General features: G+C 39.2%; 1 protein-coding gene across 6 annotated transcripts in view; it reads right to left on the reverse strand.

Annotated features, from left to right (window-relative positions):
• Window positions 1–12,282, reverse strand: part of NSUN6 (NOP2/Sun RNA methyltransferase 6) — an 81,080-nt gene that overhangs the window by 11,470 nt on the left and 57,328 nt on the right. For 4 of the 6 annotated variants that reach the window (XM_032349550.1, XM_032349553.1, XM_032349554.1 and 1 more), the window contains 3 exons: window positions 8,946–9,094; window positions 4,573–4,698; window positions 2,109–2,898 (listed from right to left, as the gene is read on the reverse strand). In XM_032349550.1, the coding sequence (XP_032205441.1) occupies window positions 2,686–2,898; window positions 4,573–4,698; window positions 8,946–9,094 (488 nt within the window). In that variant the 3' untranslated portion in view covers window positions 2,109–2,685. Of the gene's footprint in view, window positions 1–2,108; window positions 2,899–4,572; window positions 4,699–8,945; window positions 9,095–12,282 lie in introns of those variants that run through there. The other 2 variants (XM_032349552.1, XM_032349551.1) reach the window with 1 other exon arrangement.

Genomic DNA, 12,282 nt, shown 5'->3' on the forward strand with positions numbered 1-12,282 from the left:
ATCCCTGAATTTCCTTTAGTGATGTTCCCATTATGTCACATAAAATGCTAGTTTATGGCAGGTAATAAAGATCTTTTAAGATAGGAGCAGAGCAGTCTTTCTCCCACCTTAATTCTCCATGTGTGGCAATTCAGTTTTTTTTTTTTTTATTCTTCATTTTTAAAATGAAAATCGATCTTGATGACAAATTTAAATCCTCACCCCTACCCCCCCTTTGCTCAATGCTGCTAGTCTTGAAAACTTTCATCTTAGTAGTGGCATGTCAAGAGTCACACAGTCAAGGAAAACAGGTAACTAGATGATTCTAGACCAGTTATTTAATTCTGGCTATATTATATTTGTACTTCACCTTACTATTTAAGGTAAAATGTGGCACAGGGTTTTGAAGTAAAACGTACTCACTGTTAAGTTGCTTTTTTTTTCTTTCACAGAAATATCTGTTAATCTTAAACACGTTAAGAGAGAATATATTCTTTTCTTCCATATTTCCCAGATGTTTTTCCCTTTTTATTCTACTTGGTCTTAACTTTGTGTCCCTTAAGATTGAATGTGTTTTATTTTCCAATTTTCCCTATTTTTTTGAAGGAACTAAACCCACTGAAAAGGTCTTTGTCAAAGCCAACATTTTTAACAATATTCCTTGTCTTCCTGTTTTAATATGCAAATATTGTTCTTTTGTTTTGCCGGCATTGCTTGTATTTTGCTATTTGTCAGTATTAACCGACAGTTTACATGTCTACTGCTGGGCTCCCTGTCTACGATTTTCATCCCAGCTGAGCACGTAAGGCTTGGCAGAGAGCATGAGAAGACATGGATTTTTTTTTAAAACACACTTAAAGTTTGGAGAAATGTGTGAAGCCCTAGAAACGGAATTACACAGGTAAATGGTGCTTCTCTTTAGTCCAATGACATCTACTGGATAAAAGGCAGAATAAGTGATATAAAGAAGTCAGGCACATAACTGAATCTTATGGAACCTGAAATAGCTTGTCCCTCATTCAATAAGCATGTATTGATCTATTCTACAGCAGGAACAGAAAAGACAGGGCTCCTGCCTTCAAGACCTTCCCCCGAACCTGGGAGGAGGAGGGGGGTAAGGAGGGGGCCTATTAAAAGAAAAGTGAGTGTGTTAATGATAAGGGCAGGAGAAGTGGGTCCTAGGGGTGTGGGAAAAGATAGAAATGCCTAAGCCAACCTAAGTGGAGGATGTTCAAGAAAAGCTTCAGAGAAGAGGCTTGCTAAAGGTCTTAACCTGATCAAAGAGACCTTGCCATCTTGATGGACACAACAGTCAGGAGAAATTCCTAACAGAAACCTAGGAGGGGGAAAGAAAGGAACTATTAGGCAATTGTTCCCAACTGTCCACCTTATATACCCGAGGCTGAGAAACTCTGGGGTGATCCAAATGGAAGTTAAAACATTTAGATGTATTTAATACTGTAAGAGACAGCCTTTAAACTAGGCTGGGTATTGGGTATTTTAACGTATCTTATCTGAAAAGCAGTAGGATGAAGCAAGCCTAAGGTTATAATTACATTTTAATAAAAGCAGTCACATACGGGCTGCTCACAGTGGGATGTCTGGTTACTTTTGCAATTAAGGGAACGTTCATGTTTTATTGGATTCTAGATTTGCTTATAAAGTGGTCTTTTTTGTCTTGATCTACTATATTCGTACTTGGCTTTGTCGGATGTTGATGTTTGGTGACTGAATGTTCAAGAGGACACCATCAAGGTATAACTGAAAGTGCCAAGCCAGTTTCCAGCTACCAGAAGCTGCTCTTTTCTGTCTCCCCAATCATATCACATTAACTTGTATAAGCTGTTCCAATGGATGATGAAAGTACCCAAATTGTGAAATATTCTCATAATTTTAATATACAGAGTGAAGAAAATATTTGTTGTAAGTTTCAGTTTAAAAGCTTTAAAAAAGAAAAAAGAAAGAAAGAAACATGGTAAAGGCACACTACCATTTAGGAGAGGTCTAGACACCATTTGAAAGAGTTGATTTAGGAGTACCGGGTGGCTTAGTTGGTTCAGCATCCAACTCTTGGTTTCGGTCAGGCTTTGTGCTCAGCCCGGAGTCTTCTTGAGATTCCCTCTCCCTCTGCCCCTCCTGCTCACGGCTGCTCTCTCTCTTTCTCAAATACGTAAATCTTTAAAAAAAAATTTTTGATTTATCATGTAGTAAGCAGAAAAATTCCGATAAAATGCTCAGTTCAGTTATGGGCATATGGAAAACGTTATAGTTCCCATACCCTGAATTTTTAGGAACTACTTTAGGAACTCAAGAACAAAGAAAAATTTCTACCAAATTAAATACTGCTCATTTTATTCCTTTTGTTAGAATCATGAACTTTAACATTAAAAATGATGTACATTCTTTACACATTAAAACACAAAGCCCCAAATGAAAATGCACTCTACGCTCCAAATATCTGCAGGCATCTCCTTTTTTTATACTGTGCTAATCCTTAAGAAAAAAATTATTTACAAAATACAAAATATAATCATATACCACCCCCAACTACTTCCTCCATGAAGCAGAGTCTCTTGATCAAATCTCTTGGTCCCTGGTAGAACAGCTGGCAGCCTTTTCGGTTTCCTTAGCAACTCTGCCTGACAACAGTTGGGGGGGAAAAAACCATATAGTGAACGTTTAGAATTTTCATTTCTAAGAGTTCTTCTATGTGCTTTTGCATTTTACGAATTTTGCAATAAAAAAACCTATACAATCCTTATTTGCCAGCCAAATCATGTCTTCTATCCTGGCATCTCTGAGAGAATCAATGTCAGTGTCCCGTAATGGCACAACAGATGGATCAAATCGCTGCAGCTGTTTCAATTGTTCCAATGATAGGCCAGCTCCCATTATTCCTTCTCCTCCAATCTGTGGTTCCTGTTTGGAGAAAATGAGAGAACGTGACCATCCTATCATTGGTAAGTGTGCCCGCATACATTTAAGCTAAAAGACAAAACTGGGGCGCATGGGTGGCTTAGTAGGGTGAGTGTTGGCCTTCAGCTCAGGTTGTAATCCCAGGGTTCTGGGATCAGGTCCCACACTTCGTGGGGAGTCTACTTCTCCCTCTGCTGTGTACTCCCTTTCTCTCTCTCCCAAATAAATGAATACAATCTTTAAAACAATATAGATAAATAAATAAAAGACAAAACTGAGGTCTAAGTACCACCAATTCCAAAAAGAGACAAATGTCTTTGTGGAATGGACATGCGGTTTTTCTGGGTAGTAATACCTGGTCTCCTGATGACTGAGTTTCTATTATGACCCCAGATACTCATCAAGAACCGTGGCTTTGCCACATTTTCGCTGTGTGATCTTAAGCAAGTAACTTCATCTAACTCTTGTTTCCTCATCTGTATAACATATAAAACACTCGGTTCTCAGATTTTATTTAATAAGGTGGTAGTCTGCCTGGCATGTAGTGGTCAGTCCGTAAGTGGATCATTATTATCAAGAACAGCAATAAAAGAAAACTCAGCTTTATTACCACACTCCCCAAAGCTGACAGGAGTTCCACATGCACCTAAAGGTGACTTTCTCTGACCCAAACTAATTGGATGATTAAAGATTTCTATTGTTGTTTTTGAATGTACTAGAATATTAGGAGATAAATTAAGGCTGTGTCAGTTAGTTTAGAATACAGAATCATGAGGATCTGAGTGAGATGTGGGAATCTCAACTGCACAAGATCCGTAATCCTAAATCAAGTCAACACTGTGTAAATGTTTATGGTTAATACTTAAGTATTATTTAAAAACCTACTGTTTATTAATCCATGGGGGAAATTTTCCATCTCTTTTAGGTATATATCAAGTGTATATGTATATGTACACACACACATAAAATTCAAGTGAATTCTGAAGTCTTCTTTTCCTCTACAATGCAATTACCTTCCTTTCCGAGTATAGAAACCATCTCTGGATTACTTTTTATTCATATATTCCAATTACCTAACTAGAGTTCTGTACAGAAGGGTACTGAAGTTAGATGTTCCGTGTATCCAACTGAATATGAGCATTATTACATATTTAAACTTCCTCTCAAATATCATGGGTTAAAAATGTAGTCACACTATACTTCTGACAAAAACCAAGACCAGTAAAATAAAGTATAAGAAAGCTTTTTAAATGTTACATATTTTATGTCAGAAACCATAAAGAAGCAATATTCTTTGTTGCTGATGTGACCTGAGCAAAAATGTTGAACATACTCCATACCAGCAAATCCAGGAGCGGGAGGGGAAAAGAAAACGACTTTTTAGAAAAAAACGTTCTGAGTAACGTAAGCAAGAGCCGTGGGTGAAAGAAGCACGGAACACGAGTACCCCTGAGCTCTGGGGCATTTCAACACAACGGCAAGGAACGAGAACACGGAAAAACGTGGTTGGGAGGTGGAAATTCTCTGTGGGCAGCCTACAATGGATCTCATTAGAGAAGCACTCTTGTTTACTGCTTGTTTCAGAAGTTTTGCTTGACATAGTTCTTCCTGTAACAACCCAAGCTCAAGTTTCCGTAACTGGTCAGATTATACCGAGAACACTGCCATCATTCTTACCTGGGGCTGAAGCTGAAGGTAAGGAAACGTTCGGAGGGCCCAGGCGACCTGTTCTTCGTTTTCGGCCAGCGAGATGGTGCATGTGCTATAGACCAGCACGCCCCCCGGCTTCAGCAGCTCAACGGCCTAAAGAAACACGATCAGACTCTGGACCGCAAGGCACGATCGACACTTTCCGGGATTTTAGATCGCTAGGATACCTTTCAAGGGTTTGGGATAAATGTTCCGTATGACCAAGACTGGTTCTCTGTTCCAGACTAGATGCATTTCACTCTCTCAGAGCAGTTATAATCCGTTTAAACCAAGACTTCCCTGAACATAATCATTCCGTTTCACTCCTTTAGATACCCCTTTTGGTGCCCAAAACTCACACATGTACCTTTTTAAACCATAGTCCTTTCTGAACTCTGTACTCGTGTACGCACTTCCTTCTTCATACGTCTGCTATCCAATTCGACAGTGAACACCTATCATCCCTCTGAGACCTATTCGAGATATGCTAGTTTCAGGCCCCAAACCTGGTATTGTCTTTAATGCCTCTCTTGCCCTCATACTCCCCATCCATTAGCAAATTCTACTGGCTCTTCCTTTAAGATCTATCCAGAATTTGGCTATTTCCACTGCTATCATCCTAGTCTGAGCCCCACTATTTTTGGCCTGGATTACTACAGCCTCTTCAGAATCTGAATTCTCAGATTCTGAGGATGAAGGAGAAGGAGGACGTAGAAATGTGGCTGATCATAAGAAAGGAGCAGAGAAAGCTAGAACTGAAGAAGACAAGAAAGAAACAGAGGACAAAAAAGCAGATGTTAAGGAAGAAGATAAATCTAAGGACAGTAGTGGTGAAAAAACAGATACCAAAGGAGCCAAATCAGAACAGCTCAGCAACCCTTGAATTTGAGTGTCTCACCAATTTCAGAAACCATAAAAGAGAAAATATTGGGAAGAAAAATTTTTTCTTTTTGAAGACTTCTGGCTTCATTTTATACTACTTTGGCATGGACTGTATTTATTTTCAAAATGGCTTTTTTTTGTTTTTGTTTTTCTTGGCAAGTTTTATTGTGAGTTTTCTAATTATGAAGCAAAATTTCTTTTCTCCACCATGCTTTATGTGATAGTATTTAAAATTGATGTGAGTTATTATGTCAAAAACTGATCTATTAAAGAAGTAATTGGCAAAAAAAAAAAAAAAAAAAAACCTGCTTCCCTGTTTGCCCTCCTATAGCCTCTTCTCCATACAGCTGCCTGAGCAGTTTTTAAAACTTCTCCACTCAAAACCCTACAAACGCCCTGACCTATGACTCGCAGTCGATGCCCAAGTCCTTACAGTGGCTTTCCAAGCCCTACGCAGAGCAGGCCTCTGGCTGCCCTTCTGACCTCCCCTCACACCTCTCGCTCGCTTTGCTTTAGCAACACTGGCCTCCGCTGTTCCGAAACACACATGGCCCACTCCCACCCCAGGAGCAGTGCACAGGCTGGGAAACTTCTCATCGTCTGCAAGTGCTTCTTCACAGTCTTATCTTTGTGTCTCGGCCACGTTCCCGGCACTGGCCCTCCCAGGAAACACTGCCACCATTCCAATCCAGCGCTCCTAGCCTCCCTTCCTTAGTCTGCTCCGCGGGGTTACTGCTCTGCTACTGGACTTCCTAACTTACTCAGCTGTCTGCTTCCTTTCCTCCCAATTAGAAGAGACACTCCATGAATACGGCAGGGGTTGTTATTTTTTTCGCTACTATATTGACAGCACCCAGAATAGCATAGATTATGTTATCCTCAGGTGCTCAATGAAAAATAGTCCAGTAAATAAGTGAATCAGGAAATAGGTATTATAAGAAAATGAGTTTTTCCCAAATAACAGTTTATCTTTTCAGACTCCCAGACACTTAAAAACATTTCAAAGAAAAATCTTTAAAATATATACTATATAGTATATTATTACATATATACATAATACATTATATATATACATATATACTATATGGTATATACAAGTATGTAATAAACTATATAACATATAGTATATCATATATAGATATAGTGTATCATATGCTACATATATCTTATTGTATATAGCATATATTGTGCTTTCTTAACTAGAGTAGACTGATCAAAACTGAAACCATTACTGTACTCGTGCCAGTTATGGTTTTAAGCATTTTACAAGGATTTTCTCAATTTACTTATAACCATGAGGTATGGTTACCATCACCAATGAGGTGAACCTATTAGGTAGCGTATAGTCTCCACTTCTCATATGTGGTAACCAATGTACCTGAAGTCACTTACGCAGAAGCAGCACAGCTCCAGACAAGCCGTTTCTGATTATAAGGTCCACATTCTCAATTAACACCTCTCAGTGCAGACTGGCAAACCTGCTACATCCTAAATTCTCCCTTGTACACAGTCAGCTGTTCCTCTTCCCTGTGATCACTGCAACTACTCCTAAGTAACTTTTTAAAATTTCCTTTCTGCTAGGACCTAAAAAAAACAAAAAGCCTACTCTTTTTAAAAAATTTTTAAAAAAAGATTTAATTTGTGAGAGAGAGAGCATGCACGAGCACAAGCAGGGGGAGAAGCAGGCTCACCACCAAGAAAGGAGCCCGATGCGGGACTCCATCCCAGGACCCTGAGATCATGACTTGAGCTAAAGGCAAACGCTTAACTCACTGAGCCACCCAGGTGTCCCCAAAAGCATAGTCTTCTAAAATAGTATCCTGGGGTGCCTGGCTGGTGCAGTTGGTTAAGCGACTGACTCTCAGTTTCAGCTCAGGTTGTGATCTCAGAGTTGTGAGATTGAGCCCTGTGTCAGACTCTGTGCTGTCTGGAGTCTGCTTGAGTTTCTTTCTCCTTCTGCCTCTACTCCTCCCCACAATCTCTGATCTCTCCGTCTCTCTCTAAAAAAAAAAAAATAATAATAAATCTTTAATAATACAGTGTCCTAATTTTACTCTCAAGTCAAAGTGGGTTTCAGCTATAAGTAAAGCTTCCATTTTTTTGCTTCCAGGATGTGTTAAGACTGTACAGAGAAAAAGTTAATCTACTACCAGCGCATCCTTCGTGTTTAAAAGAAGATACTAGACAGATGAGCAAAATTGTACTCGAAGACAACTTTTAGAGACCCACTATTGGGTCTCTATGTACTTATAACTGCTGGGCTGAGGGGAAGTGATTTAGTCATCTTTGGTCAAATGCTCTACATTCTGTGAAATCCATGGAATCATTTGTTCAAGCCTGAAAGAAATCCTCATACGTTCTATTTGGGCTTCTCCCGAAATGTGCTAGACACCAGCTCAATTGGCAAAGTTTTTACCATTCTTCTATATCCTACACTGAACAGTCTCTTCTCATTTTTATCAGTGTGTTTCCCTCCCCTGGACCTCCCCCCTCTCATATGCTAAGATGATCCAGGAACCCTATAAAAAAAACCTATAAAAAAAGAGCAATTTGTTTTATATTCCATTTCTTACACATCCCATTCTTTAACTATGATATTAACAGCTCACTGACTTCTTTAAGATATAGCAGAAGGTTGGAAATTCATTAAATGTTTCAGTGAAATTTTGCTACTGCCTTTAAATGAAAGAAATGATCAACATAGGGGCGCCTGGGCGGCTCAGCGGGTTAAGCCTCTGCCTTCGGCTCAGGTCATGATCTCAGGGTCCTGGGATCAAGCCCCGCATCAGGCTCTCTGCTCAGTAGGGAGCCTGCTTCCTCCTCTCTCTCTGCCTGCCTCTCCGCCTACTTCTGATCTCTGTCAAATAAATAAATAAAATCTTAAAAAAAAAATGATCAACATAAATGAAAGATTCTTGGATTTAAAACTAGGTTTTTTTGTCTTTTCGTCTGATAAAATAAACATAAAATTTGCCATTGTAACCATTTGAAAGTGTCTAGTTCAGTGGCATTAAACATTCACACTGTCATGCAACCATCACTACCATTCATCTCTCTAGAACTTTTCATCTTCTCAAACTTAAAATTTGTACCCATTAAATACTAATTCCCCATTCTTCTGTCCCTCCAGCCCTGGTAACCTGTATTCCACTGTCTCTATGGATGTTCCTAATCTAGTTACCTTGTATAAATGGAAACGGACAATATTTGTCTTTCTGTGTCTGGCTTCTATCACTTGGCAGAATGTTTCCAAAGTTCATTCATGTTGTAGCAGAATTTCATTCCTATGTATGGTTGTATAATGTTCCATTCTGTGTGTACACCGCATTTTGCTCATCTGTTCACCTATTGATGGATCACTCGATGGACTCTTTCTACATTCTGGTTATCATGAAAAATACTGCAATGAACAATGCTCTCAAATGAAACATCCAACTATGAAGGCCAACTTTCTTTCACATCAAAGTATCATCACATACCACAGTGAAGAGTTTTCTCTGTAATGGTGGATATGATGTCACTTCTTTCAAAGTCCAAGAACAAGCCATGTTTGGTCTCTGTCCCATTCCACTACATGGTGCATCAAGAAGAATTCGATCAAAAGATTCTGCTAAGAATGGAGGTTTTCCTATGAAGAGAATTATAAACATATTTGCTATCTGCCTACTGATCTAGAATAGGAAGCTCCTGGAATAGAAATAATTATCAGCAATTTAAAATCATAATCTAGACTACAAAGAAAAACAATTTCTCCTTTCAAATAGCGGTAAAATTAATTCTAACATATGCAAAATAGTAAAAATGTGATTATTATAATTAAGGGTTATTCTGTTGACACAGTGCAAATCAAGGCCAATCAAATGAGACTCTGAATCCCCAGCATCAGGAGCCATAGTTTATCAGAGCTAGGATCTGGAATTACCTCTCATCATCCTGAAGGCTGACACTTCTCTGGGCAATCCCTACTGAACACAGCCCAGAAAGGAAGAGTACCCGTGAGGTTCTAGTCAAATCTACTGGTTCTGAGGTTCCTCACTCTCCTTGCTTCTGGGCCATCAGCAAGGCTATGCTCTAGAGTAAGGCGGTATGTCCCTGCATCGAATCATGCACAGGTTTCCCTCTGCATTCACCTGACTAACTTTCACTAACTTCTGAGCTCTTTTAAGTGTTACTAGAGAAAGTCATGAAACCAGTCTGCTCATACATACGTTTATGCTACTTTACTGCATGCAAGACACTGCTGCTGACTGCTTTCAGAGGAAGCCAGCTGACTGTCTACAGTAACCACAGCAATGTTCCAAATACCACACCAAGATAACCTGCTTTTCTCTAATTGCAAGACAAGCAGACAAGACTGCTCATCAATTTAACTCATCTCTATCTAAACCCATCCTTGCCTTCTTACCTATGGTCTCAGAATATCTTCTCAAAGTGAAGTTATTTTTAAGGATTTTGATACATACTGAAAAAATGCTCTAGAAAGACTATACCAATTGATATTTCCATTATGATTATACTTATTCTCCCAAAATTCTTCATCAAAGGATTATTTTTATTGTTACTCTTGTTGTTTTATTGGCCATTTGTATTTTTCTTTATATGGCCACATTGTTTTGTCCTTTTCCTACTAAGATTATTGTCTTTCTCTTTTTTTAAAAAGATTTTACTTATTTGTTTGAAAGACAGAGCAAACTTCAAGCAGGAGGAAGGGGAGAAGGAGAAGCAAACTTTCCACTGTGGGGCTTGATCCCAGGACCTGAGATCATGACCTGGGCCGAAGGCAGATGCTTAATCGACTGAGCCACCCTGATGCCCCTTTTATCTTTCTCTTATTGATAAGAAATATAAGGGTAGTAGCTGTTTCCTGCCGTGATTAGCTCTCGGATACCTTAGTGATCTCTTTTGCTTTTCCAACTCTTCAACATCTATTTAACAGATTCCTTACACTACTTATTTATACTACATTGTCTCTGTTGAAATACCTTATATAACTTTTTTTATTCCTGTGGCCAAATATACAGCTCTCAACAAGTTATTCATTTCCCTGACAAAGTAAAATAAAACCAAAAAATCAACTCCTGAGACTAACAAATACAGACCATTAATGATGAACAATTTGGCCTCATCCAGATTCTTCTCCAACCACATTTCTCAGTACTCCCCCCAGATCTGTCAATGTTAAAAACAAATCCACATCACCACTTTGTTACCCAAAACTGTCACGAACTCTATTTCCATGCTTCTAGTAATTCTATTCCCCTGAGAAGCCCCCTGCACTTATTTTCATTTGTCAGAATGCTCTCTACAGTCTCAAGGCCTAACAAATGCCACCTCCTCACCTAAATGCTTTTTCCATTGTCCCTTTAAGAAGTAATCCTTCCTTCTGAGTTCCTACTGCACTTGGTATCTTTTGGATGTATGGTATTGTTTTTATATTTATTTACTTGAGAGACAGGGAGACAGAGAGTATAAGCATGTGGCAGGGAGGGGCAGAGGGAGAGGGAGAGAGAATCTTCAGCAGACTTCACGCTGAGCATAAAGCCCAATGGAGGGCTCCTCTCCTGACCTTGAGATCATAAGCTGAGCAAAAACCAAGAGTCAGACGCTTAAATGAGTACATCACCCAGGCGCCCCTGGCTGTATAGTCATACAATCCCTGATGATCATGTCTTACTTGCCCCCAGCACTGAAAATTCCTTAAAAATATCAGCAAGCTCACAAGATACCTCTGTGTGAACTAGGATTAAGATATCTGCACCCTGGCTTTCTTCAGAGATGACATGATACTTTTTATGGAAAACCCAAAAGACTCCACCCCCAAACTACTAGAACTCATACACCGTTCAGTAATGTGGCAGGATACATAATCAAGGTACAGAAATCAGTTGCTTTCTTATACACCAACAATGAAAATACAGAAAGGGAAATTCGAGAATTGATTCCATTTACTATAGCACCAAGAACCATAAGATTCCTGGGAATAAACCTAACCAAAGAGGTAAAGGATCTGTACTCAAAGAACTACAGAACACTCATGAAAGAAACGGAAGAAGAAACAAAAAGATGGAAGACCATTCCATGCTCATGGATCAGAAGAATAAACATTGTTAAAATGCCTATACTGCCTAGAGCAATCTACACTTTCAATGCCATTCCGATAAAAATTCCACTGGCATTTTTCAAAGAGCTGGAACAAACAATCTTAAAATTTGTATGGAACCAGAAGAGACCCCGAATTGATAAGAAAATGTTGAAAAAGAAAAACAAAGCTGGGGCATCACATTGCCTGATTTCAAGCTTTACTACAAAGCTGTGATCACCAAGACAGCATGGTACTGGCACAAAAACAGATACGTAGACCAGTGGAACAGAGTAGAGAGCCCAGATATGGAACCTCAACTTTATGGCCAAATAATCTTCGACAAAGTAGGAAAAAATATACAGTGGGGGAAAAAAACAGTCTCTTCAATAAATGGTGCTGGGAAAACTGGACAGCTATGTGTAGAAGAATGAAACTCGACCACTCTCTTACACCACACAAAAATAAACTCGAAATGGACAAAAGACCTCAACGTGAGGCAGGAATCCATCAGAATCCTAGAGGAGAACATAGGCAGTAACCTCGTCGACATCGGCCACAGCAAATTCTTTCAAGATATGTCTCCAAAGGCAAAGGAAACAAAAGTGAAAATGAACTTTTGGGACTTGATAAAGATCAAAAGCTTCTGCACAGCAAAGGAAACAGTCAACAAAACAAAGAGGCAACCCAAGGAAGGGAAGAAGATATTCGCAAATATCTTCACTACAGTCGAAGGG

Source organism: Mustela erminea, chromosome 6 (assembly GCF_009829155.1).
Source record: "Mustela erminea isolate mMusErm1 chromosome 6, mMusErm1.Pri, whole genome shotgun sequence".
NCBI lineage: Eukaryota > Metazoa > Chordata > Mammalia > Carnivora > Mustelidae > Mustela > Mustela erminea.